This window comes from Triplophysa dalaica, chromosome 18 (genome assembly GCF_015846415.1).
Source record: "Triplophysa dalaica isolate WHDGS20190420 chromosome 18, ASM1584641v1, whole genome shotgun sequence".
Classification (NCBI taxonomy): Eukaryota; Metazoa; Chordata; class Actinopteri; order Cypriniformes; family Nemacheilidae; genus Triplophysa; species Triplophysa dalaica.
In genome coordinates, this window is record NC_079559.1 from 4,662,015 (window position 1) to 4,687,508 (window position 25,494).

General features: G+C 38.0%; 3 protein-coding genes across 8 annotated transcripts; 1 reads left to right on the forward strand and 2 right to left on the reverse strand.

Annotated features, from left to right (window-relative positions):
• Window positions 1-727: 727 nt before the first annotated feature.
• Window positions 728-10,302, reverse strand: ssbp3b (single stranded DNA binding protein 3b). 2 transcript variants are annotated; one of them, XM_056729451.1, is made up of 18 exons: window positions 10,141-10,302; window positions 9,434-9,506; window positions 9,285-9,346; window positions 9,123-9,207; window positions 7,239-7,328; window positions 5,926-5,997; window positions 5,669-5,728; window positions 5,165-5,225; window positions 5,007-5,059; window positions 4,820-4,884; window positions 4,690-4,735; window positions 4,545-4,580; window positions 4,120-4,174; window positions 3,361-3,422; window positions 3,148-3,220; window positions 3,004-3,032; window positions 2,732-2,830; window positions 728-2,220 (listed from the first exon to the last, which is right to left on the reverse strand). In XM_056729451.1, the coding sequence occupies exons 1-18, from the start codon at window positions 10,194-10,196 to the stop codon at window positions 2,188-2,190; spliced, it is 1,110 nt and encodes a 369-aa protein (XP_056585429.1). In that variant the 5' UTR covers window positions 10,197-10,302; the 3' UTR covers window positions 728-2,187. The 2 variants fall into 2 exon arrangements, with proteins under 2 accessions (XP_056585429.1, XP_056585430.1); XM_056729452.1 differs by lacking the exon at window positions 5,926-5,997.
• Window positions 10,303-11,379: 1,077 nt separating this feature from the next.
• Window positions 11,380-21,062, forward strand: acot11b (acyl-CoA thioesterase 11b). Of its 3 annotated transcripts, none has more exons than XM_056729838.1 (16): window positions 11,380-11,516; window positions 13,425-13,620; window positions 14,550-14,619; window positions 14,729-14,789; window positions 14,857-14,958; window positions 15,115-15,250; window positions 15,553-15,709; window positions 17,049-17,168; window positions 17,342-17,480; window positions 17,629-17,684; window positions 18,180-18,246; window positions 18,320-18,403; window positions 18,535-18,668; window positions 19,279-19,410; window positions 19,499-19,625; window positions 19,870-21,062. In XM_056729838.1, the coding sequence occupies exons 2-16, from the start codon at window positions 13,434-13,436 to the stop codon at window positions 20,005-20,007; spliced, it is 1,710 nt and encodes a 569-aa protein (XP_056585816.1). In that variant the 5' UTR covers window positions 11,380-11,516; window positions 13,425-13,433; the 3' UTR covers window positions 20,008-21,062. The 3 variants fall into 3 exon arrangements, with proteins under 3 accessions (XP_056585816.1, XP_056585817.1, XP_056585818.1); XM_056729839.1 differs by having other exon boundaries at window positions 15,121-15,250; XM_056729840.1 differs by lacking the exons at window positions 11,380-11,516; window positions 13,425-13,620 and having other exon boundaries at window positions 14,565-14,641.
• Window positions 21,063-21,224: 162 nt separating this feature from the next.
• Window positions 21,225-25,371, reverse strand: lrriq3 (leucine rich repeats and IQ motif containing 3). 3 transcript variants are annotated; one of them, XM_056729837.1, is made up of 8 exons: window positions 25,130-25,371; window positions 24,478-24,777; window positions 24,069-24,389; window positions 23,862-23,992; window positions 23,662-23,794; window positions 22,277-22,360; window positions 22,085-22,202; window positions 21,225-22,009 (listed from the first exon to the last, which is right to left on the reverse strand). In XM_056729837.1, the coding sequence occupies exons 2-8, from the start codon at window positions 24,748-24,750 to the stop codon at window positions 21,378-21,380; spliced, it is 1,692 nt and encodes a 563-aa protein (XP_056585815.1). In that variant the 5' UTR covers window positions 24,751-24,777; window positions 25,130-25,371; the 3' UTR covers window positions 21,225-21,377. The 3 variants fall into 3 exon arrangements, with proteins under 3 accessions (XP_056585815.1, XP_056585814.1, XP_056585813.1); XM_056729836.1 differs by having other exon boundaries at window positions 21,225-22,202; window positions 23,662-23,785; XM_056729835.1 differs by having other exon boundaries at window positions 21,225-22,202.
• Window positions 25,372-25,494: the final 123 nt, after the last annotated feature.

A 25,494-nucleotide genomic window follows, 5' to 3' on the forward strand; every position in this document is an offset into this window, starting at 1 on the left:
ATCTTGTAGATCTCATCAAACCAAACAAAGATAAAGCTATTTGAACTATCATTACTGAACTGTTAGTCAAACGACTGGATGTTATAATTAACAAAATAAACGAATATTTTTTATATTTCTAAAGTAATACTTGCCATTACATGTAAATATCGAACCTAATATAAATTAAATTACAAAGAAAAAAAAGTGAACTGAAGTCGTACATTGTACATGGAAACCTATTTGTGGCAGTCTATCCAGACCAGTCCAGAGTCAAAGATTTTGTATTGAACTTTCAAGACCTAAAAGAACTGCTAGATCTTCATAACTTCTCCTAATCAAGCATTTAAAAAAAATATAGCATAACCTTTGTTAATATTCTATCCTTGCTGCGTTTTCCTGATGATTGGCAGCCAAAAGGAGAGCAATGTGTCAACAAGCATGTCTAATGCCTATTAATATGTGTCGTGTGAACATGAAAACTAAGCCTTCCCCGTGTCCAAAAAGTGGACACTTGGGGAAGTGAATAGTACGTTTGTCTAAATTAAATAAACTAAAAAGAGATTAGGTTTTGCTAAGAATAAAATGAGGAAAATGAACTTTGGTTCAATCTATTTATGAAACTAGATCCTCATAAAAAATGCTCTGCTTCAATTTCTTCTCATATAAATAAACCATAGTTGCATTCCAGGGTTCTTCACAAAGTTTACAAGAGTACATTATGTATTACGAGTGAAAGACAGAGGCCTTTGACAATTTGGGAACAATTTTATCTTACATCGAAACTGGTTCACGGATTTCAAGAGAATGATTTACATGGAAATCGAATGGCTGGACCTTGGCTCTCTAGAGAGATGCTACCCTAAATAAAGTCTTGGACATCAAGCTTTACATCGTTTTCCAAAGTTAATATCATTTCACATTGAGCTTTCTCTTCAAGCATTCAGCTGGAAACTGAAGGTTTAGGTTTTCAAACACTGCTTCCCGTTTGCATTATGACAGTATGAACGACTGATTTAAAAATAAGACAAAAATCCTCAGACAGGAGCCAAATAATTTAGTAGTCAATATATAAACAAGCCTATTTAGCCCACAGTTAAAAGTATGATGCACAAGCTAACAAAAGCAGTGCAAAACAACTACTAAATGCAAAACAATGACCAAATGTCTGTATAAATATAATAAGTTACCATTCTAACTGTATTATCACGGTGTCTGATGTTGCACAAATAAACCTAATATAAAACATTGAGTCTGGCTTACACAAGCGACATCCTCTCGGGAACCAGTATCAAATCATATTAAGAGATGAAACAAAAGAGGCACATGGCAGAGAATTACATATAAAAAATTATATCATGATATCTAGAACTGGTTACAAATTCATCATGATGTACGGATGAACATTTTGCAGGGAGACGTATCCAGGCGCATAATCCAGTCACCCACCTGAACAACTCTGAGAGGTGTGGCTCTGATAGGTAGTATGTTTATCTAGGTTAGCATCTGACAGGATTCAGTCTTTGACCAAAAATTCAAAACAGCAGTCAAAATAAGAGAGAACACGGAATCAGTGCAGAAAAAAGTATCTTCAGGACGAGACCTGTCAACGCAGTGATTCTTTAAAAGCAGCCGCTTATAATGCTCAAAGACAAAAATGACAGATTATACAAGTAAAATACAACCAAGATCTTCCCTTTCAGAAAAGACTGAATTCTCTCACCACTCGATTTGAAGAAAACGGAAAAAAAACAGGTCGTTGAAAGGCAATAAAATATTCACAGAATTCAAGGCCACGTATGAGAGCTCAGTGTCAAGAAATCGGAGGAAGGTTCGTACGTGTAAACCATGCTGAAGTCGAATGTGGATGTCGGATTGGAGAGAGACTGAACTGAGATATTCCTCGTCGGCACGAATGAACACAAATCCAGCGGTTATGTCAGCTGTAACCATACTTTGCTTCTTAATGAGAGATGGGGAAAAATAAAAACAGATCCAGGAGCATTGAGTCACATTTAGATCTTCTGAGTGGACAAAAGGTTTGCTAGCCATTTAAAAATAGGAACAACAAAAATCATTTCGATATTGCATGAGACCACTTGTGAGGATCCAGGACAGTCCCACCCAATTCCATTTCCTGTACATGTACTCTGTCCATGTCATTGACGGCCAACTGTGAGTTTCCAGGACTGAGCAAACAGGCTGGCATCAGACGCTCATTGTCATGGAAGGAGAGTACTGCTGCAAAGATTGAAAAAAAAAAACAAGTCTCAACCTGCTGAAGCTAAACATCACAGAAAAACAGCTCAGATCAGACATGCATGTTCAGATTAGACATGCAAAATGTGTTGTGCCTGGTTGGGACACAGCGTTAAAGGTCCAATGTGTCACTTTTCGGATGATCTATTGACAGAAATTCAATATAATATACATAACTATGTCTTCAGAGGTGTATAAAGATAATGTTTTTATTACCTTAGAATAAGCTTTTTCTATCTACATACAAAACAGATCCCCTTATATGGAATTCCTTATGTTGTTTTTACAGTAGCTCTACAGAGCGGGCTTGATAAATATGTTACCTCATTCGGCAAATAAGCAAAAATGTGACAACATGTTTGTCCAGTGTCAGTTGCCGTAATGCTTCGAAAGGGAGGGGCAGAGTGAGCCATTGGTTGCAATTCACAACCTCACCCCTAGATGCCGCTAAAATCTCTACATGGCTCCTTTTGGAACAATATATTATTCTTACGTTCTCATTCTGGAAGGAGTGAAGGTAGCTGCCTCCTACATCTTCATCTCTCGGGGTCCCGGGAGGATTGCTCATGCCACTCATGTTGTTGGGAGAATTCTGTATAAATACAATATATAGAACTTTGAATACAAAACATGAAATAAACAGAGAATCAAAGCTCATTACAATACACATTTTCACTGTGACTCACATGTATATATATATATATATATATATATATATCAATAGTGAAAGTATCTTAAAATGCATAAAGTAAACATTAAAGTCACCTTTGGGAGTCCATCTAAGTCTCCTGAACCTACACACAAGAATATACAAAATAAAAAAAAAACATAATAATCCATCGAAATGTTTTAAACAAATATAAACTTCACATAATGGTGTATATTTCAAACACAAAACAGCAGCGTTACCTCCGTTCATATGCATTGGGTCCATTCCTGCCATGGCCCCTAGAGGGCCCTCAGAGCCTGGGCCTATGGGAAACTAAACAAAAGCGGATGGAAGATGAAAAGATGTTCTGTCATCAGACAGTAATGTTTACACTTCTTATGAAAGACTAACAATAATATAGTCAAGAACACTTCTGGTACAAAAATGAACACAGTGCCTCTAAAAAGTCTTACGCTGTTGCGCCCTCCAGTCGAGTTGATCATGGTGTACAGGTTTTCACTGGAGTTGTTGGAGTCTGAGGGCGAGACGGGTTGCATTAATAGGCCGAAAGTATCAAACAATTAGCTAACAGTAGCCAGGTTTCAATCCAAAGTTGCGAATTTAGCTTATGTGCAAAATTGGTATATCACATAAAACATTCGCAAATAAGCACAGTTTCCATCCAACTAGTCAACTGAATATAATTATTTTTCATATATAATATTACTTGCGCAATCACGATTACTTAACAAAATAAATGCGGTGCTTTTGTGGATGCCTGCTGTTTGGGAAACAGTCGTGACAGTTCTAAGAGGCAATTACAGAAATACTTGATTACTTTGCTCAGGCATTTAAGAATGACCATATCAACATTTCTGATGCTGTGTAACAAGATCAGTACTCGGGTTAGTCAAGTTACACCATCTCATATTATCATTCACATGAACACTTTTTCGCAAAAATGAATAACCACCTCAAGCGAGCGTAAAAACTTTTTTGCGGATTAATTAAGGGTTTCAATTAGAAATCACTCCTTTCTGATGCAAAACTTCAAAATGCGTATAAAACCATAATGATGGAAACCCGCTTAGAGAAAGTTTTTTTTATGTAAAATGTAAAATGCAAGCAAATCACAAGAGAAACTAAAAACATTCCAATGAAAGTTCTCAAGTGAGGTTATGAAAGACATTCAGTGGAATTGTGTGTCTATGAGCTAGCTGTGGCAAACAGACCTGCCGGACTTGGGACAATGCCAGGTGTTCCTGGAGGCCCCCCTCCTTGTGGACCCTGGAGAAAACAAATGCATTAGGCCAAGCCCACACACACAATATCATCCTGGACACACCAGAAATTAGTCTGGGTATCGCAAACGATGTGCATCAACTACAAGATCCTTCTTTAAAGTTTATCTTATATTTAACAAAATCTGGTATCCACAGCAATAGTTAAGTTTACGACAACACATCAACAAACAGCTCTAATGAAGGTCCTTTTTGCTTTGACTTGCACAGAACAGGAGACAAAGAGAGCCAAAAACAATGATAAGACACTGCATGGGAAGTGAAACATGGCTTTTGCATTCACTATCTGTGACATTGGTTGATGTTGGGACCGTGCATGTGTAAGAAGTGTACACACTATAAGATTATCGTCTTACCCCATATGCACCAGGAGAAGGTGAGGAATATGGCATCTAAAACCAAACAAAACAACAGATTTTTAGCCTGTTTTTGCCAATGAAGTGTATTCATTTGTTTATCATTGTATAACACAGGTTAAATTGAGAAACAAGTTTGACTAACATTGTTGTTTGGATTTGGCCAAGGTGGTCTGCCATTTCCAGGTCCCCTGTACGACAAAAGAATTTCAGGTTATTGTGGATAATTTGTTTCGATCATTTCATTCATTATATCCTTATATACTGCATCTTACATGTTCACTCCAGGCATGCCAGGACCCATAGAGTTGTGTGGTGGTCTCATCCCTCCACCAAAGTTCTAAAAAGATATGAACATGAGAAAAACTGTCCTCGGAGTACTTTGATAAACTGCAGAATTTAACAGAATCATTACCACATTTAAAGATGAAACATTGGAAGGAATGCTTAGATCAGGCTTACCTGGGGGCCCATGGGACCCATTCCTCTGGGAACATTCATCCTCTGCATCGGCCCTATAGACGAGATAGAAAAAGTCAGATTACAGTTGATACCGCTGTAAATCCTGCTTCAGAATATGTTTGAAAGTCATTCAGACATCATGAATGATTAAAGCTCACCCTGTAGTCTAGGTTCCATGTTTGGGAGCATTGGCTGGGCTGTTGGAACACCACCTGGGGGCTGGAGAACAATCAAGATGTTAAGTTAAAGTACTTATAGGGACAGTACAACCAAAAATGAAATGTCTGTTATCGACAAAAATGTCAATGTTTTCATAAAAATTCTTGATTTATAATCGTCTTATGGACTACTTATGATACTTGTTACTTTGTGATAAGGTGAGTTGGTGAGTAACTGTCACTTGGAGTTTAACAGCCCCAGTCCCAAATCACTTTCATTATATGGACAAGAGTGACCTAGAATTTTTTTTAAACGTTTCACAAATACAAGAAAGTCCTACAGCTTTGAGATGACTCCGAAAATGAACACACCGGGTTCCCATTCTGATTGCAGATTACTGTAATTTGGGGAATAACAGCCCCAGTCCCCATTAAATGGACAAGAGTTGCCTAGCAATTTTTCAAAACATTTTGAGACGAAAAAAAACATTTTAACGAACACACCTGGTTGCCCATTCTGATTGGAGGTCTTGGTCCGCCACCAAAGCGAGGTGACATGAAAGGCTGCAACATAAATCAATCGGTCAGAAATCCGTTAGACTGACATTTTGGAAACTACAGAACAAAAAGAAACAGAGGGGCTACTGCCCTGTGCGAACACGGGACAACCACAGCTCTGCAGGAAGACAGAGAGAGAGAAAAACAATACGGGGAGAGAATCAGTCAAATGAAACAGTCCGTGAACAGACAGGAGCCGCTACCTGGCCGTGGGGTCCCATCATGCTGTTAGGGGGAGGAGGAGCGTGAGGGGAGGCCTGGGAGCCGGGAGGGCCCTAAGAAAGTGAAGAGACCACACGAGAGAGAAAAGCAGGAGCAACAGACCAAGCGAGAGAGGTAGCAAGTGAGAGAACCGAGGGGGGAGAGAAAAAAATTTGAGAGAGAGAGGGAGAGAGAGGGAGAGCGTCATTAGGCTATTTAAAGAGCTGGAAGGAGAACAACAGCACAATACACCGAGAATCGTAAGTGACTGGTGGCTGAACGGCTAAACCCACACTGAAAGAGCAAAGCATTGTGGTTAAGCACATCAAACAAACAAATCAATAAGTGAATGAGGGGGATCAGAGCGAGCACAAGTTAACACTTGGTGAAAAATCCAACAGGAGCACCAGTATTTAAAGAGAGAAAACAGACACTTGACACGGTCTTCAACAAACACAACAGCAACGACAGTACAAGCTCTGAGACCACTTCCTTTTCAAACCACCGCCAGTCTGAAGTTTGCACACATCTGATTCAATTTATCCTTTTTGTGATCGTAAAATAAGTGGGTGTGGCTTACTCATAAAACAGAAGAGTTTAATATTAAAAGAAGTCTGACATTGGTAGTCTAGGTTTCTATATTGTGGCATATTAAGATTTATTGTGAAATAAAATGATTCATACCTGAAACTGGTTTTTGGTCATACCACCCACATCTCATTGTATTTGTAAGTTAAGTTAGACTGTAAAGTGAAAAAATAGTAGCCAACAAGAGCCAATACACGGGACTTGTTTTGAGAAGCTGCATTGCATCTAAATTTGAAGGCTGCATCCTCTGAAGGTCACATTTGTTGACCATTTGATGTCATCAAGGCTCATTTCAGTAAAAAAAAGCATGCAATGAATTTATTTCTCTTCAGAAGTAGCCTAATCATTGTAGTTCCATTTTAACATTCAAATGTATTTTTTTTATAAAACATGAAATAACAATGCGGCTGACAAATGCGACCTGCATAAAACACAGCCTTTGAATTGAGACGCAGCTAGAGAACGACTGTGCAGAGGTGTAATCTAGGCTAGTTGCTACTTTTACGCAGCAAAAAAGTTTTAATATAACTTATATATCTACTTTTTACACAATTATTCACATTCAATTTGTGTTCTTTGATTTTAAAATGTGAAAAAACGTAATAAAGACCATGCAGTCGTGTCCAAATACAAGACTGGGAGTGTATACATATACAGAACTCCGTTTTGTTCAGCACGGCCTTAAAAGAAAAGTGAAACTTGACATGATGTGGTCTGATGATCTAACCTGGAAGAATCCAGGGGGCATTGGTCCACCTGGCATGCCGTCTCCTGGTGGCATGTTCCCAAGAACAGGACTCGGAGCTGCTGCAGCACTCTGCAGACGCAAAACAGAGAAAAAACTGATAAAAAAAAGTCCAGTGCCTCCTTTGCACCAAATATCACAAAGCTATCTGTTTTATCTTAAACACACGATCAATCGTAGGTAGAAAATGTTGCTTAATGCAGTCTAATATGTGCGCTCTCATAACAGAAAACAATAAAGCCAACGGCAGAGCCGCAACTAACTGGTGTAAAACCCAATTTTAAGGTCTGGAAAACCGAGAAGTCAAAACTAGATTTCCAGGCACCACAGAGATTTGATCATGCATATGATGCCTGTGGAAAAAACAAAGTGTGGTCTGCTGCTTGTCACACTACAGCCTGAGTTACCCCAACAAGACTTTTCAGACAACGCTGTGAAAAACCAGTTGTGGGGGGACGAAGGAAGAGCCGATGACCCTTGACACCGATCAGCACTGACCAAGTGTGATCTGCATCCCCCGAATGCAAAATATATCACCCTCACACCCATGAAATGTATTAGGCTTCCATCACAATCCTTCCATCATAATCCTCTATAATAATAAAGAAACAAATACTTTGAGCGGATGCTTCTTCCCACAAACAACCAAGACCTCATTTGAGAGTGCTTCTCATCCCTCCTCCCTTTCTATCTGCCCACCGACAGGCTGCATGACAGCCATCAATCACTCCACCGCAGCCTGGGGGGTGGGGGGAGCGTTTCCCCTGACACAGCATGAAGACAACATGGCCACTGTTTAAAGAGGGCGCAGCCTCCTCCCCCACCCTCTGGAGAATAGAGCGCACAGACCTGACGCCTCAGCCCCGACCACAGCTGGGCACAAAGGCAGGAGATCGAGCTGATCCCGCCATGACTTCAAAATATATTGCATAATAATGCTACTGCAGTCCTGTTGATCCAACTACACCAAACACGCAATACAGGAGATAAACAGCTTGTTTTTGAAAGACGGGCAACATTTCACACGTCGGTATACAGCAGCATCCCTTCAGATTAGAGCGTCTAGACGGAGGAGCGAGGGTTTGATTTTAGACTCGCTGAATATGACCTCTGACCTGAGGCCCCTCAGCAGAGCTCGTGGCTAGACAACAGCAACCATATATTATTGTAAATGACTAGAGCTGGAAGTGTTGCACCATTCCTTCAAACTCTGATGGAACACGCATGCTGGCAATCGGAGATGCCACAATACAGGTTTCACTAGCTGTGACTACTAGACAATCCCCAATTATTACAGTTCCTTTATTTCACACACAACCAAGTCTGATCTGTATCCTTGTGCCTGTGCTTTTATTACATTTGAAAGCAACTTTGTGCCATTTTAGAGGGCATCCGTCAAGTGTCAACAAATCCATTTTTCAGAAAGTGCAACGCAAAGCGTTTTTGAAATATCTATCAATAGTAAGAGCTTTCCTGGCTTCGGTCACATAAATGTTTTTTAAGCTCGCAGACGACTTGATTGTCAATCAGCCGGTGTACATGACATTGTACAAATTGGGAGTGCGTCTAGAAAACATTTACAAACATATAAGCTGGTTTCATTGAATATATTTAGCTAAATAATACCTACAAACTACAAGAAGAATTGGTGTTGATTGTATAAGAACGGCTTGTTTTCCAATGATGGATCATGTTTGCATGTCCGTCATCATTGCTATTGTTACTACATCCGTAACACACACTCGAAATACTGCAGATTTATCATACAACATAAAATCCGACTCTTCCAGAGTTTGCAAAAGATATACATTTCCGTTTTAAAATCTGCACGCGTTTAGGAAACAGTCTGCGTTTTCCTATACTCACGTAGTCATGGAAGGCCTTGGCCTCACTTGAATGTTCACACGTGTCTCTCCTCTCAGGAGCGGCACAGTAAAGGTCCCAAAAGACACTAGGAAAAAAGGAAGTGGTGAAATAGTGTGAATGTCCAATGATTTTAAAAAGACAATACACAGTGAAAATACTCACCACCACCAGGAATGCAGGAACCCAGGAGGGTCTCCTAACGTGATGTTCTTTTCCCATCGAATCTATAACGCAACAAAATCATGTAAAAGTTCAGTCTCCGGGTAGATTTCCTGATTACATACAAGGATCTACATTTACAACATTCTTACTTCTGATAAAAAGGTCTGCGCAGACTTCTGAGCTCCAATATGTAACAAATACTCATAAACATACAATGCCAACCTGAAATTGAACACAGACAGACAGACAGCATTTAGTTAAGACAGAAATTGGTGTGGACAAAATTAACATTATTTCTCTTTATTTTCAAGCCTATAATAGTGCTCAGAATTAAAAGAAAAGTGATACTTAAAGAAAAATGAATTACATAATAAAAACACAAAGAGAAAATGTACGTTTTAATTACATAATGCTTATATTACTTATTTAGTTTTGAATTGTATGAACCCTAAAGAAAAAAAAAATCAACCCAAAGAACATGCAAAAGGTATATAACTAAACAAAAGACAGACCCACTCCCCTCCAACACTAGCGTCTGGGGCGAAATGAAACGATACAATGTAGCGCCCAGAAACCATTTCACAGCGCTACAATCAATTTAATCGTTCTGAAAATGTAACAATTAAAACGTGTATTTTGTATCATGCATAACGTCACAATGACTACAGGCGAAAGCTCTGTGCCAAAGGGGGACCCCAGAATGGCGCACGGTCGGGCACTTTCAATTCAACGCTCTCACGAAGAGCCTATAGCAGCAGCACAAGCTCCATATGCAGCCGTGCCTATACTGCCCTAACAATAGGCTACATCCAACACAATAACACACGCACGACGGGCGATATTTAAGAGGTCTTACTTTTCCCGAGCTTGACCATCCGACGGCACGACGGAGCTTTTGCCTTTAGGAAACATGTTTTTCGTGCACGGGAGAGTCACCCGCGTTCCGTTTTCCTCTATTTTCGACAATTCATCTGTCACTGATCCAGGTTCGACTGCACAAACCAAACACACTGGTGCCTTCTCAACCAACCTTGACCACTGGAGGGGGAAGCGGTACGGTTGATTGACAGGGATGGCGGCCAATGGTAGGGCGTCGCTTATCATGCGCGATTCCTTGTAGTGACGTCTTTTTCGTGACTGAATAGTTCCTTCCGCTAATTTCCTGTGATTCTTTAAAGATGGGTTGCGTTGGGCAGTGCGTGTTAATTTATGTTTGTTTGTTTGTTTGTTTGTTTCATCTCATCTAAAGGGACTCTTTCCTTAATTGTAATGGGAAAGGAATGTAGACAAGAGAATTCAGCTGAATCGTTCGAAGATAGTGGCCAGAAGAAAATCAGTGAATCAGTTTTATAAAACATATTTCACTATATAGTTAGAAATGAATTTATTGGCGAGGCCTATTTTATAATTCTGTCTCAAGGGGCCCAATTGGGAGCCTCAACAAACTTAAAAGGGATTTTCAAGATGATTTTCTTTTATTTTGTTTCAAATATTGTTAATAAAAGTTCCAACAAACAATAAATATTTTTTTATGTTTGATTAATATAAATGCAAAGGGGACCATTTATTAGATTTCATATTATTTCATATTTAATATATGTAATATTATTAGATTTTACAGAATAGACTTCATGATTGTCTAGTCAATGGTTTCAAGTTAACTTAGTAGAATAACATATAACCAGGTTATATAAGAAATCTATTAAAGCTGATTTGAGAGTTTATGTGATTGTGAATATTTTTATTTATCATCATGATATCGAAATAAATTTGCTATTTTGAAATATTTCCAAAAGAGCGCACTTGCACCCCGATTATTGACTTCGATGTGAAATATGATTGTTCACATTTACATTTATGCATTTGCCAGAAGCCTTTATCCAAAGCGACTTACATTGCATTAACCTATACATTTTATACTTAAGTATGTGCAATCCCCTGGGATCGAACCCACGACCTTGCTCTTACCACTGAGCTACAGGAAAGCACACATGTTCACAAGGTGGTTGTTCTTAATCAATTGGTCTACCTTTAAAAGTTTTGTGGGCGTCACTTTAACTCTATAAGGCCTTGTGGATCAGTCGTGCGCGACGCTGTGTGTGGACGCTTTGTGACGGGGTAACATGAATGCCACATTTATTTTTATGAATATATATAAACCATTCAGACACCACGCAAACATTGTTTGTGTCTTCACGCAAATGAGAGCGGATTAACACATAACCTCTACACGTAAGTATGATGATTACCTTTCTGTTTTTATGTTTAACCAGCCAACTGTTCCAAGAAGTTTACTTTAGAGTCCGATGCTTAGAATATCTCACGAAACAACGTGCACTATTAATATTGAACCATTTATGTGTGTGGTGGTGTTAATAGTGTAAAGAATTTCGTACCGTTAATTTACACAAACTCATCACATTGCTGACATCTTTATCAGTGTGTAGAATGATTTCGGTCAATAACAGGTTACACGGATTTTGCTGGAGGTCATGACACTTTAAAACATGTGACAAGTGCGTAAGAGCTGAACAGAGGCTTCGCCTAATGCTGAATAACGGGACACTTTATTGGTTGTGCTGAATTCCTCCAATGTTTTATGCTTTCAATTAATAAATGCTATCTAAAAACTATTGTGAAAAGACTAATCCAAATAATCGCAGTACGTCACTTTTACAAACAAACGGGTTTCTATTTACGTAGAGGTCTTTAGTTGAATTACGTTATGTTATATTAAGCACGAGCTTTAAATAGGTCACCTGCCACGAACTATATTTAGATTTTCAGATAATCATGCATCATTATGTTTCCTGGTAAATTTATTTTAAAATCGAAAGACAAAGACTAAAACAGCTAATGAATACATCATTTTTGGATTCTTATATTTGTTTTATTTCCTTCTGAAAATTCATACACGTTCTCATAAATCTGCCATCACATATTCATTCCTAAAGGGATTTCCACAGATTATGAATCTGGTGCAAATTAAGTAGATTTACCTACTTTAAATGTGGTATTTTACAAAACCCAAAAAAGAAGATATGACTTAAAAGTCAACTCCTTAAAGGAGTACTTCACCTTCAAAATTCACCTTTGTGTATAACACAAAAAAAGATATTTCGAAGAATGTTCACCATTCACTTGCATTGGTTATAATAGAAGTGAATGGGGGGCTGGGCTGTTCTGTTACCAGCATTTTTCAAAATATATGCTTTTGTTGCCTCCAGAAGAAAAAAGTCATACAGATTTGAAATGACAAGAGGGTGTGTAAATGATGAATGAATTTTCATTTTGAAGGTGAACTAACCCTTTAAAGTGGGGTTTACACTTTGAAATCTGCCGATTTCATATTAATCTTTGTACCTATATTAGTACCTATATTAGAGTAGTATTGCTTACGTTGTATCTTCGAGTATTTAGGTTGATCACATTTATAAAAGAGAGATACAACTGCACGTCTATTTCTGGGAAAACACGAGCAGCTGGAGGCAGGCAGAGGGGACGGAACTAGAGCACACAATAACATTACATCATCGCATTAATCCCTTCGTGTTTCTACATTATGCACATACATGCCGATTGCCAACAAAAACATAGACATATGACCTAGTTTCACTAACCTCGTGCGGTTCATGTCCAGCATCTTTTAGCACTGGGACAGCCCCATCTTTCTGCTTAAAACAGTCTCCAAATCCAGCATTATATCCAACGTTTATATAACATCCATCACTGAAATTCCGTGAAGAAACAAACTACTGACTTCTCTCACTATCGTACGAGGTTCTTGATTCAGGGTAGCCTATCTTGATGGTAGGCGGGTCTTACTATTGCTCGTCGGTTGGCGGTTGGACAGGTTATGTCTTTTGCCTTGCCGAGCTTTTCCAAAAGAATTGCCTAATAAAAGGATTATGATCCCTGTTACGAAACAGGGATTCAGACTTATAAAAAACTTCTTAAAAAAGGAGGGGGGGTGTATCAAGCACAGAAATACTACATCATACATCCAACTCTTCTTTGAACAGGATGACCATGTTAAGCATGAGAATAGGAACGTTTAACATGAACAATAATGTTCATGTCATTGCTGATCATTACCACTGTTGACTGTTGATGAGAATTATAGATCTCTTTATATTCTAGAGCCCTACCATGGCGAATGAGACCACAGACCCTATGCCGCTAGAAGAGCTGTGCATTCTTGAGAATGTAGAGGTGTACAGGAACCAAACTGAGGTGAAAATGAGTCAGATAGTTCTCCCCTGTCATGCCAACCATTGTGGACAGCTCAGTGCTGGACAACTTCTCAAGTGGATGGACTCCACAGCCTGCCTCTCTGGTCGGTCAGATACCAATTTACATGTACACTTAAGCATTATCGGTTGACATTTATTCTTTTTTCCAAATCAACTTCTATTGCATTCAAAGATTAAATTGAATCAGTTTTATCCAAACGATAATACTGTTCCTTACATTGTCTTACACTACATAGAGATACATTGAGCTGCTATCACCCTACTTTTGAACGGATGGTTTTGTATTGATTTTGTTTCTTGTTTAAATTTGTCAAATTATTTATGACTCAGGAATCTTAGAAAACTCAGAAAACAAAATAGTCTTTTTGGTGGTTTAATATCTTTTCGTCACCTCCAACTTCCACGTGCACGCCCGCACACCATATGCATGTACTACTAGTCCTGAGACATCACAGATGGAGATGTCAGTACGGTTGGATTTTGATCTTTGAAGTGAATAAGCAAAATAATAAGCCGATGAAAAGTTAAATGATTGTTGAAAAGATTATAGTAAACCAAAAAGAATGCACCTGTTGTTCCAAGCAGATTAGTGCTGGTGGACTAACAGAGCCGTGTTTGTTCAACCAACACAGTTTTTTCTGATGAAGCTGGTTGATCAAGGGAAGCTGGTGGTCAAAAAAGTCAAAAGATAGAAGAAAGCATCTAAAGCACAGCATACAGTATGCTGTTAGATTGGCTGTTCATAAAAGGCAAAAATATTAACCGCTCCGAATGTGGCTGAACTTTTGTAGCACTGTGAAAAGCACAGATGGTGGTTGGTAACAGCTCAACATGCTTCTCTTAATGTTGCATCAAGTCTGCTGGTTTTTTATTCCACAGATTTCACATTTTCAGTCTCTTCAGATTCAGAATGATATAATAGCAGGCAACTTCTCGTGTGTTTGCTTTAGAAAAATGAACCTGTTCAAACACTTGTTATATAAATTATCAATATTTGCCCTTGTGTTTGCAGCTGAGCGGCATGCTGGTTGTTCCTGTATCACAGCATCGGTGGACGACATTTACTTTGAAACCACAATAGGGTAACAACAGTTTCACACAGTGGTAACAGCTACTATAAATATGAAAAGACAGTCTGTGATAAGGCCTGTTTTTGCTTAAAAAAGTTTTAAGCAAATGTTTTATTTTCAGGGTTGGACAGGTTGTCAATATTACCGCCAAAGTCAACAGAGCTTTCACATCCAGTATGGAGGTAACATTAACTTAACATTTTCGGTTTATGACGCGAATGATTTCATTATGTTAGATCTTTGTTTCAGGTTGGAATATTGGTGAGCTGTGAAGATCTCTTCAGCGACAGAAAATGGAAGGTCTGCCACGCATTTGCTACTTTTGTGGCCCGCCGTACCGAAGCAGGAAAGGTAAAAATGCAATTCAAATCAGATCAATAAAAAATGTCACATTTCTTTACGCTTCCGATCTAGAAAAAAAAGATTTATTTGGTTTTTACCGATCCTGGATTGATCCTCCATTGGGTCTTGTAAGAATTCTCATTCATCAGAGGGATGTTTGCTCAGGTACAGCTGAAGCAGGTAATTCCTCGAACGCAGGGGGAGCAGATGGAGCACAGCATCGCAGCCGAGCGCAGGAGGATGAGACTAATCCACGCAGAGATAATTACTGATCTTCTCAGCAGCTGCTCGGCGCAGACAGGTGAGCACGACCGATGCTCGCTCACTTTCTCCAGGTGTGTTTGTTTATTTCTAAGACTTTGAAGAGAAATCACTTGCCACATGAGTCATGAATCTAAAGCCGTGTTCTGATTAAAGGTGTCGTTCGGGTTGTTTGGTATCTCTTTAAGAGGATGCCGACAACACTAATTTTAACGTATAGATGTGCACCGATTACTTACAAAGGGTCAAGTGGTTTGAAATGAATAAAGTAGACAGAAGATGTTTTAGCTTCCTCTCTCAGCTTTGATAAGTGGTGCTTTACTGTATATGTTTGTTTTTCAGTGAGTGCGGGTCTGGATTACCATGATGCAGTGCCTGCAGAGAAGACTCGTGTTGAAAGCGTCGAGCTGGTCCTCCCGCCTCATGCCAATCACCAGGTCAGCACCTTCGGTGGGCAAATCATGGCCTGGATGGAGAACGTGGCAACTATTTCTGCCAGGTGAACTATCGATACAGTCAAATACAATAATAAAATCCATGTGTGTAATTTCTTTATAACCTTTTAAACCCAATGTACATCTGTTCTCTGTTGGTCAGTCAAACCGATAGTCCCGCCCCTGACTCACATTATTGACAAATAAGTGAAAAAACTATGTCAGCCTGGTTGGGATGCTTAAAGGAGTAGTTCACTTTCAAAATAAATGTTCATGATAATTAAGTCACCCCCATATTATCCAAGATGTTTATATTTTTTTCTTTAGTCGAAAAGAAATTAAGGTTTTTGATGAAAAGTGGACCTAGTGGACTTTTGATGAAAAGTACCGAGACACAGACTCGGTACTTCTTGACTTTTCAGCGTAATTACGTATTTTGTGAAGTCATGAACGTGCATCGCAGAACAGAGCAATTCGAGCATTTGTGTTTATAAAGCATATACAATTTTCTTTTTTTATGACCGATCATTTCACTAGATAAGAACCTTATTCATCGTCTGGTATCGTTTAAAGCCCTTTGAAGCTGCACTGAAACTGTAACTTTGACCATCATCCATTGAAGTCCACTTTATGGAGAAAAATCCTGGAATGTTTTCATCAAAAACCTTCATTTCTTTTCGACTATAGAAACAAATACAGAAACCTCTTGTATGACATGGGGGTGAGTAAATAATCTTAAAAATTGATTTTGAAAGTGAACCACTCCTTTAAACACTTTTTTTAGAAATCTACAAATGTCTTCACTTAAATAGTCTTTCCTTTATTAAGCTTGCATAGGAAAACATTAAAATATTCTGTAGACATTTAGCTATAATTAGTTTTAGTTTGAATTATTTCATTGTTTTGTTTAGTTTTATGTATTTCTCAATATTCTGACAAAATTCCCAAGTGTATATTTATTCTGTTGTATTCTAAACAGAGGTTTAAAGGACTAGTTCCCCCAAAAATGATAATTCTGCCATAATTTACTCCCGTTCTTGTCTTTTCAAACCTGTATGACTTTCTTTATTCCGCAGAACACAAAATAAGATATTTTAAAGAATGTCGGTAACCAAACATCGGCGGCACCAATTTACTTCTATTGTTCCTGACACAAGTCAATAGGGTCCGCTGTTGTTTGGTTACCAACATTCATCCAAATATTTTCTGTTGTGTTCTGTGGAAGATAGAAAGTCATACAGGTCTGAAACGACAAGAGGGAGAGTAAATGATTTCAGAATTTTCATTTTTTAGTGAACCATCCCTTTAATTCTAACTATGAGGAAATCATTCCTGTTGTGTTGCATTTTTTTCGATGTACATTACAACTAAAAAATCATGTTAAATTGTTGCTTTCTCTTCTAGTCGTTTATGTAATGCACACCCAACTCTCCGGATGATAGACATGTTCCACTTCCGTGGCCCCTCCCACATTGGAGACAGACTTGTGTTAAAATCCATTGTAAATAATGCCTTCAAGGATAGGTAACTCATTGTCAAAAATATAGTTAGCCACTGGGATAAGTTATACCATACACTATAGCATAAATAAGAAATGCCATGTATCAGTAAAATCATTTTTAAATTTGGAAACAAAACGAAGCTTCATTTGTCCTTGAAGAAGCTTGACATGCTAAGTGTTGCATGTGCGATTCCAGTATGGAGGTTGGAGTGTGCGCAGAGGCCTATCAGGGTGGAGAGCCGCTGCGGCACATCAACACTGCCTTTATGACTTTTGAGGTCCTGGACAATGACAGGAAGCCACGCACGTTGCCAAGGATACGACCTGAGCCTGTGGTGAGTGGTTTAACATTCTTGAAATCCCTTGCATGGTGGAAGAGTTTGACTTGTCAGTAGAAATTGTTGGACTGGTTTCTGGAAATCAAATGAAATGTATCTCTTCATGGAAAATCTGTGACTGACAAGTAGTTTTGTCGTGGATTAGGATGGTAAGAGGCGTTTCCAGGAGGCTATAGCCAGAAAAAAAATACGGCTTGACAGGTAGGACAATGAGGTTATGTCATAGAGCGCTTTTCCACCATCGTGCTGAACCGTTTGAAACGGTTACAGTTATGGTTCAACGTGAGCCTTGTTCGAAACGGCATGATTACAAACTGTTCTCGTTGGGAATTTTCGGCAACGGTGTCTAACTGTGCTGTGTAATAGCTCAGGCTCTTGTGTTACCAAGTGGAAAACAAAACAGATAATGACGTGTTTGTGTTTACATTCTAAAAATTTCCGTTATCAGCCCTGCGGTGGAAAATCAAACCATTTAAGTACCGGCTGGCATGGATCGGAACGGAGTGGAACGATTAAGCAACAAGAATGATTCGGCGCGAAGGTGGAAAAGCGCTCTAGTCTTATACTGAGAACATTATAAAACATCATAAACCTATTCATAACCTCTGGCTACATGCCATGTACAAAGCTTAGTTGAACTATTGGTTCCAACCAGCGTAGGTCACAAGATGACATGCTTGTGCTCTCCTCTTACAGGAAGTACATAATATCCTGTAAGCAAAGTGAAGTTCCTCTCTCAGTTCCGTGGGATAAGAGTAACCAGGTATATTAGCCTGTTTTTCCGAGGTTTATAAATGTGAAAATCCATTCACAACATTGTGTTGTCTTGATCACAGATGTACCTCAGTTACAACAATGTTTCGGCACTGAAGATGTTGGATGCCCGGACCAACTGGGTCTTAACCTCCGAGAAAAACAAGGTCAATGAGCGTTATTTATTGTATTGAATAGAATTAGGGTGTTCTTCTGAGGTTACTTGGTTGAATTGCCTTAGGGAAAAAGTGTAAATGCTGTTAAAGCAGGAATTCATGAGATCAAACTTTATGCACAGGTGAGTTTATACACACTGGAGGAGAACCAAACGTTGTGCTTTAAGGTGGAGACACATGTGGCCGTTGCAGCAGAGCAGGTGTTTCTGTTGCTGTCTGATCTGAGGCGCAGAAAGGAATGGGACTACCACTACCAGTATGTACAATGCATCGTAATGGAATCTGCAAGTAAAACAAACAATGCAAAGGAGAGCAACATGAGAATTTTTTTTTTTTAATAGAAATGTTATGTGAATACGATATGAATAATGTAATTCCTTTTTTATTATAGATAGTCCCGCCCAAATAAACAGAGCAGTAATTTAAAGGTCCAGTGTATCAAATTTAGTGGCATCTAGTGGTGAGGTTGTAAATTGCAACCAACTGCTCACTCCATCCCTCCCTTTCGAAGCACTACTGCAACTGACTTCGATGTATTCATGTTTCTACTTCTTTGCTAAAGGAAATTACATATTTTCAAAACGCACTCTAGCGCAGTTTGTCCGTTACGTGCTATTGTAGAAAAAACATGACGAAGTCCATGTAAGGGGATCTGCGGCGTATGTAGATAGAAATAGCTCATTGGTAATAAAAACATAACGCTTAATTAGATAAGGTCTTTACACACGTCTGAAAACATAGTTATGTATATTATCTATAGACCCTCAAAAAAATAACAAACAGCTCCTTTAACATCATTTATATAGTGTGAACTCTAGTTAAAGCATAATATATTTTATCTCTCTTGTAAATAAAATATTATACAGGGAGTGTGAAATGATAACTGAAGCACACGAAGACGACACCATTTACCGTGTTGTCACCCCGTCTGTGTCTAAAGGAGGCAAGTTGCAGGACTTCATCCTCCTGGCCTCCAGGAGGCGCCCTTGTGATTCTGGGTATGCTTCAGTTGCATCAAAAAATCTGTTTTGTTTTCTAACTATCCAAATGACTAAATAGCACAAATTATAAATATATCTTTTTCAGAGAGCCTTATTTGATTGCACTACGTTCTGTTACCCTGCCTGCATATCCTCCCTATGAAGACAACAACAGAGGAGAAGTTCTCTGCGCTGGCTTCAGTATCTGGAAAGTGGATTGCTCTTACACTAAGGTAATAAATAAGCCATACCGAATGATCCAATGACTCAAAGTTCAAGAATCAACACGGGTTTAAAAGCAACAGTCTATTTAACTGAAATAATGTGCATGTACTTCGCCAAATCCATCATTTATAATGGTTTATTTCTGATGTTTAAAAATGCTTAAAACGGTAACCCGGTCTTGCTGTGTAGGTTTTAAAATATTAACGGTTAAGTGCATCTGGCAAAACCTGCTGGTGTATGCATTTCTCATAGATTTCTTACTACAATCAAGCCACTCCAGGCGTGCTGCCCTATATCTCCACTGACATCGCTGGGCTTTCCTCCAGCTTCTACTGCACCTTCTCCTCATGTAACACTTTTCTGGAAAAAAATAAAGGCAGCTTGGCTTAAGTTTCCACCTCTGTGCTGTGAGAGAACTTGAGGGGTGAAGTGGACATTCTCTGCTCTTCTAATACGATACAGTTTCTCATAGAATTGTTAGGGTCAAGATTTTGCTATGAGAGACTCTCCAGCAGTGAAGATCCTTGTTATTCTTCTGGGATGAAGCCTTTCCAGTTTGAGTTCAGTACAAAAGATTATGTAATCGCAGGTACACAAAAAACTTTGAATGTTATAAATTTGGAAAGGTCAGTCTGGGTCATTAATACATCGCAAATCACGTTAGAGAACATGAGATGTTATAATATTAGAAATACAGCCACGGGGAAAATTAAGGAACCATTTCAAAAGTTTATTAGAATTTGCAATTTATAGATATGTATTGAGGAAAATTATCATCTCGTTTCATTCTGTGAACAACTAACAATATTTCTTACAAATTTTAAATAAAAATATTGTTTCTATTTTAATTTAATTACAGAAAATTAATACTGGAGAAATAGTAATATTTGTACATGTATTTAGGAAAATTCAAAAAAAAAATTACGTGATAGCCGGAATTTTTATTACAGTTTATGTGTCTTGTCATACTGTCAGTCTTTCACATTGCTGTTGGGTGACTTAATGTCACTCCCGAGCTTTGATTTTGTTGAAATTCAGCTGTATGTTTAATTATTTTTAAAGAATGTCACTTTTAGAGTAGAAGCTAGAACTCAGGGTTGTGTGCAATGATGTAAAAGCATCTTGAGCCAGAAGATTAAGCTAGTATATTGCCACTGGTTTCATTCTTGATGAATTGTCACAATAAATCTAATGAACCTCAAATAGGTGGTAAGATCGATGTGTTACTTCCTGTGTCACTCACAAACCAATCTGCATAGAGTTTTGTTGCCTTTTTTTGGATAGGTGTTCAATTATACTTTCTACCTCTGTAAATCATGCGGATTTAGAACACTTACCTTTTCATTACAATCTGGAAGGAGATGTTCCTGTTTTTGATTGTTTTTAATCATATTTTAATGAAATATTATTAATTATAACATCATGTAGCAATATTTGTTCACTGTACCTGTTAATTTCTAAGAACTTTAAATTATCCTGTAATAATATTTCTTCAGTGTTTATTTAAGAAATGTTTATCTTTATTTGAAAAATGTATTCCTATTAAATGTTATTTGCTCTGATTGATATCTTAGTAATAGTTACTCCAACTTGTCTACGGCCATCAAGTCTTTTCATAATAACAGGCACCATAAGCTCATTTAGATGTGTCCACAAATGTCATTTTCAATTGTGTTTACAGTTTCATGTAAAATTTCCATCTTGACTGTGTACTTCTGTGACTTGGCTTGTTAAATGCTCAACATGACCCTTTCATCCTTCTATTGGTAGTTTCCTTGGCTCCATGTGTTGTATCTAAAAACAACCCTGGCTAGGGAGTTGTGCTGTCTGCTGAAGCTGCAAACCATCTCCTGATCTTGTATTCTATGCCTCTTCTCCTCCAAGAACTGGGTGTGTTTATGACGTGCCTTCTGGACGTCCTGGTCACTCCTGGCTCGCTGTAAAGTAAAAGCTTTCACCATGTCTCCCCGGTCCTGGTCCTTGCGAAGGCGTGCTTCTGTCGTCCGAGCTGCCATAAGCTCATTTCGGTGACCCTTGGCAACCTCACGGTCAATCTGCCGCTCGGTCACCTTCTCGGCAAGGTGTCTCTGCATCTCAGCCTTCTCATGTGCTCGACGGCCCTTTTCAATGAGTTCAAATGGGGTAAAGCTGATGGTGTCATGGCAGCGATTAATCAGATACTTAGCTGAATGAATGGCAGGTGAGTGAGGCTGTGGTATAGTGGGCAGTCCAGGCCTCTGGGTGTGGAGGTGGTTGATGGTGTCACGGATGTCTTGTACCACAGCTTTACGGTGTTGTATTGTGTCACTCTGTGGTATTGTCTGGTGGACCTTCATTCCAACAACATGAAATGTTCTTTCCTCAACTTCAACATCAGCATGCCCACTGGCAGCTAGATAAACAAAGCCAAAATAAACCAAATCAGTCTTTAATGCCTTATCATTAGGTAATGTGGCATTTCCTTTACCTTGGTCACATAAGTTAAGATAGACTTGAGATTTCAAACTTTGTTGAGGGGTGCTGTATGGTGAAGTCTTGTCAAGCTGGCTGTTATATGTATAAGCAATTGTAGCCTTACATGAAACCTGAGTAAAAATAATGCTTTAATAGGGAATTTGACATGAATATATAATGTTTAATTTAAGAAATGTGATATTACCTCTGGGTCGCCAGCTTGCATCAGTCTGTTTAAGTTTACATGCAGCGTTTTGAACAGCACATCTGTCTTCAGCAGTTCCTTTGACTGAGAAACACAATGCATCAAAAACAATGCAAAGCCCCAGTGCAGTAGCCCGTAAACTGTCTCCCGTTCCGCATACGGGACACCTACGTTTGCGTCAATATTGTGCATGTAATTTCTAATCGAATCATGACAAACTATATATCATTGGAAAGGTCTAACACTCTGAAATACAGATGTCTTTGGTGTTTCTAAAAATAATTTATGTAGGGAGAGTAATTGATTATTTTTTATAAAGAGTGTGCTTAGATTTTTTGCTTTCCTTTTGCGACCCGTATTTTCTTAATATATTTTTTAATCAAAGAAAAAAAAAAACATTTTTTATTTATTTTTACAATAAACCTAACAACATACCTTTAAATTTTTTGTGTTTTTTTTTTTTAAACAATAATCAGCTACTTTTCTTTTTTCAAACAAGACCAACCGTTAGTCTGTATTCCAAAGAATTCATGAGTTACCGCCATTTCAGTTCCAACATGTGTTTTCATGTGTAGGCTCACAAAGGGCTCCGACAGTTAACAGGTTTTAAAGATAAACAGTACACATAAAAAGTCTGAAATGTACTAACATTAGTAGTGTTAATAAATACTGATTATTGTTTTTTAATGAAAAGTTTACTCAAAACAGTGATAAAATGAGTGAGATGACAGACTTGGGGTGAACTGTCCCTTTAAGGATAAAAAATAAAATGTTTCATTATAATAAGATTACAGGTCTACCCAGAAACCATTAACAATTATTTATTTATTTATTTATGGTGTATTAAAATCACTATATACAGCCGCAGAACAAATTAACTCTGATTATTTCAGAGACCGTTTTTTCTGATTTTATAATTTACTATTCTTGAGTATGTGTTTAGGTCAAATTAAAAAAAAAATTCATTCTGTGAACTACTAACTACTAATTGTTTGTAAAATAAAACAAAAAATATTGAATAAAGAAAATGAAAACTCTAGAAACATGTCAAAATAAAATAAAGATCTCAAATATTGCATATAATAAATATTCAGACATATATTATTCATATAAAGTTCATATTCACTTTTAAGCAAAACAACAGTTATATTTATACATGTATATAGATTTATAAATCATGTGATAACCAGAATTTTTATCATAGTTTTCATGTGTCTCGTCACGCTGTCAGTCTTTGACATTGACGTTGGATGATTTTGTGTCACTCCTGAGGTGGAGACTGGAATGGACACAATTCATCTAGAAATGCTCATTTGAAATAAAATTTTGAATGATCTCTTTTTTCCGCGGCTGTATGTAGCTAAATGCCAAACACAAATACATACCAGCTGACTGGGGTTCCTGGTGATCACTTCCAAGACTTTCAAAGATTGTTGTGATACCTGCTTCGTTTCTGCACTTATATTTCGGGTGGAAATGATTGATTTCTCAGCCCCTTCCTTCTTTGTACTACAAAGACTGACAATGAAAAACCTTTAACACTTCATAATGAAACAAAAAAGTAAACAGTAAAAAATAAACATACCCAAGACTTTTTCTAATTAAATGGCCCCGAATCCAGCGCTGTATGATAAGTGTAGGGCAATAAAAAGCCTGAATCCTGTTGATCTCAGCGAATACCCTATACACGGCTTTGATCTGTGTCTCAAATGAGTCCTGGTTAGGGAAAAAACATGAAACTTTAGTATGGACATAAACACATACGGACTGAGGTAAAATAATGAGCACCAACCTGCTTTGATGAATACAGATTGACATGAAAGTGTGGTTTCATTGCTTTAAATTGAAAGGGAAGAGACCAGTTCTGGATGATTTCCTCATCTGAGATAACATAGTTGTCCAGGGCCTTCAGTGACAATATGTTGTTGACCACGCAGTGCCTGTAGTTCTTCTTTAAGCTGAGTGGACTATCAAAGAGAGTTAATGCGGTCAGGTTTAAACAGCCAGACAGGCCATTAATATTATTCCAGCTTGCCATGTTGTTGTCATGGAGATAAAGGAGTTGTAATTCTTTGAGTTGACTCCAACATGAAGCGTCAGGGAGCTGGACAATCTAAGAAGAAAGATTGAATCTGTTCACATTAAATAAAACAAATACAATATTTGGGAATCAAATACAATTGAACGAATAAGTTAAATACCTGATTTCCTTTCAGATCTAACTTAACCAAGCATGCGCACTCCATTACAGCTTCAATCCTGGTCAGGAAGTTGTCAGCCAAGATGCAAATCCTAAGTGATCTGCATGATCCGATCTGATCTAGATTCTTCAAAAGCAAGCGGCTCAGTTTGACCATTACAATGTCTTGAAGACTCCTGCCTTTCTGACCTTCCAATGTCCAGTAGCCATGATCCTGTATTAAGGACTGAGAGCAGCTCACTAAATAGGTCCAGTAAGCTTCCAGGGAATCCATTGTACTTTAATACACATCTGTTTCAATCTGAAGTACAAATTTTTCATATCATACAAACACATTTAGCTTGTTGGCATAATAGTTTTAAATTTTATATGTAGTAAAGCAATACAAATGTGATATAGTCTCAAAATATTTAATATTTGTAATTAAACTATCAATAGTATGTAAGTTTCTCTTCCAAAATCATTACTACACTTACTATAGTAAAAGCATGATTCATTTTGATAAGTATAGGCATCACATGAGGATTGTACTTTTTCTAAAAGCCTGCATATTAATTCCAAATTGTATATTAATAAAATCCGTTTAAACATAATTTGAATAATATAATTAGAAAAAATAAATAAACTCAAACTGCTTCAGAGTTTGTTCTTACCATGTTTGTGTGCCTGGGTCTCATATGTCTTTGATTGTTGGCTATTGTTGGCTGTAAGATTTCAATAGAAAAGTTGCTATGGAAACACTTGTTGGAAAAAAATCTGAAAAAAAATAAAGGAACTTTTTATTTATTATATAAGTATAATGATAACATTAACGTTTATTTGATATCCGCATATTGAATATTCCGTCTAATGCACTCAATATGTACAATAATTCTGGTCAAAATACTCCGCGAGTCACTGCACAGACCGATTTGCGTATGACATTAAATACCGCGAGAGCGATTCGAAAGCAAGCAATTTACTTTCCTCTCGCGATACTTTATTATCATACTACGATCAGTCTGTGCAGCCAGAGACG

Bases quoted from the DNA above. Each gene is read 5' to 3' on its own strand.
- lrriq3 (XM_056729835.1), bottom strand. From the start codon at position 24,750: ATGGATTCCCTGGAAGCTTACTGGACCTATTTAGTGAGCTGCTCTCAG. The intron at 24,390-24,477 runs GTATTTAACTTA...CTTTCTTCTTAG, and splicing joins TAGATCTGAAAGGAAATCAG to ATTGTCCAGCTCCCTGACGC. The intron at 22,203-22,276 runs GTAATATCACAT...ATTTTTACTCAG, and splicing joins TGCAAGCTGGCGACCCAGAG to GTTTCATGTAAGGCTACAAT.
- ssbp3b (XM_056729451.1), bottom strand. From the start codon at position 10,196: ATGTTTCCTAAAGGCAAAAGCTCCGTCGTGCCGTCGGATGGTCAAGCT. The intron at 9,208-9,284 runs GTGAGTATTTTC...CTTTTTTCCTAG, and splicing joins TTCCTGCATTCCTGGTGGTG to TGTCTTTTGGGACCTTTACT. The intron at 3,423-4,119 runs GTCTGTTTGCCA...TCTCGCCCTCAG, and splicing joins CATTGTCCCAAGTCCGGCAG to ACTCCAACAACTCCAGTGAA.
- acot11b (XM_056729838.1), top strand. From the start codon at position 13,434: ATGGCGAATGAGACCACAGACCCTATGCCGCTAGAAGAGCTGTGCATT. The intron at 17,169-17,341 runs GTAACTCATTGT...GTGCGATTCCAG, and splicing joins AATAATGCCTTCAAGGATAG to TATGGAGGTTGGAGTGTGCG. The intron at 19,626-19,869 runs GTAATAAATAAG...CATTTCTCATAG, and splicing joins TGGATTGCTCTTACACTAAG to ATTTCTTACTACAATCAAGC.